This window comes from Condylura cristata, unplaced genomic scaffold, assembly GCF_000260355.1.
Source record: "Condylura cristata isolate star-nosed mole 26May11 unplaced genomic scaffold, ConCri1.0 scaffold00247, whole genome shotgun sequence".
NCBI classification, from domain to species: domain Eukaryota; kingdom Metazoa; phylum Chordata; class Mammalia; order Eulipotyphla; family Talpidae; genus Condylura; species Condylura cristata.
In genome coordinates this window covers 2930-3791 of record NW_004567348.1, presented here as the reverse complement: position 1 = coordinate 3791, position 862 = coordinate 2930, and the positions used below count along the sequence as shown (strand labels likewise).

The window sequence follows — 862 nt, the reverse complement described above, 5'->3', positions numbered from 1 at the left end:
TCCAGGTGGGGCTGATCCAGCAGGTGAGCGGGGCCGGGGGGGCGGGCAGGGCGGCCCCGGGGGGCTGGCGCTGACCCCGCCCTCCTTTGCAGTGGATGGTGCCCACCATCCAGAACTCCATGAAGCCTTTCAAGGTGAGGGGCTCGGACAGCCCGGGGCGGGGGGAGTTGGCGGAGGGGGGCCCGGGAGCCCGCTGAGCCCCGTCTCCCCAGGACATGGACTACTCCCGAATCATCGAGCGCCTCCTGAAGCTGGCCGTGAGTGTCGCGGGGCGGGGGCGGGGTGTGGGCTGGGCCGGGGCCTGAGCCTGCCTCCCCGCAGATCCCCAACCACCTCATCTGGCTCATCTTCTTCTACTGGCTCTTCCACTCCTGCCTGAACGCCGTGGCTGAGCTCATGCAGTTTGGAGACCGGGAGTTCTACCGGGACTGGTGGTGGGGCCCGGGGCGCGGCGGGCGGGCGGGTGGGCGGGCGGCGGGGCGGGGTCCCCCAGAGCCCTGACGCCTGCTCTCCCTGCCCCAGGAACTCCGAGTCTATCACCTACTTCTGGCAGAACTGGAACATCCCCGTGCACAAGTGGTGCTTCAGGTGGGCGGCGGCGCGGGGGGCAGGTGTCCGCCGGGGCCCGGGCGGCCCCTCCCGCCCACAGCCCTGCCACGGCCTCTTCCCTGCAGACACTTCTACAAGCCCATGCTCCGGCGGGGCAGCAGCAAGTGGCTGGCCAGGACGGGGGTGTTCCTGGCCTCCGCCTTCTTCCACGAGGTCAGTGCGCGGCCGCACTCCTGCGGGGCGGGGTGGGGGCGGGCCCCGCGCTGACCGGCTCTCGCCCGCCCAGTACCTGGTGAGCGTCCCGCTGCGCATG

General features: G+C 72.2%; 1 protein-coding gene across 1 annotated transcript in view; it reads left to right on the top strand.

Annotated features, from left to right (window-relative positions):
* LOC105854678 (diacylglycerol O-acyltransferase 1-like) overlaps positions 1–862 on the top strand; it is a gene marked incomplete at its 5' end in the record, with an annotated part of 7378 nt that overhangs the window by 4936 nt on the left and 1580 nt on the right. Inside the window, 7 exons of the mRNA XM_012734968.1 lie at positions 6–23; positions 93–134; positions 213–257; positions 322–434; positions 523–588; positions 675–762; positions 836–857. Of these exons, the coding sequence (XP_012590422.1) occupies positions 6–23; positions 93–134; positions 213–257; positions 322–434; positions 523–588; positions 675–762; positions 836–857 (394 nt within the window). The remainder of the gene's footprint in view (positions 1–5; positions 24–92; positions 135–212; positions 258–321; positions 435–522; positions 589–674; positions 763–835; positions 858–862) is intronic.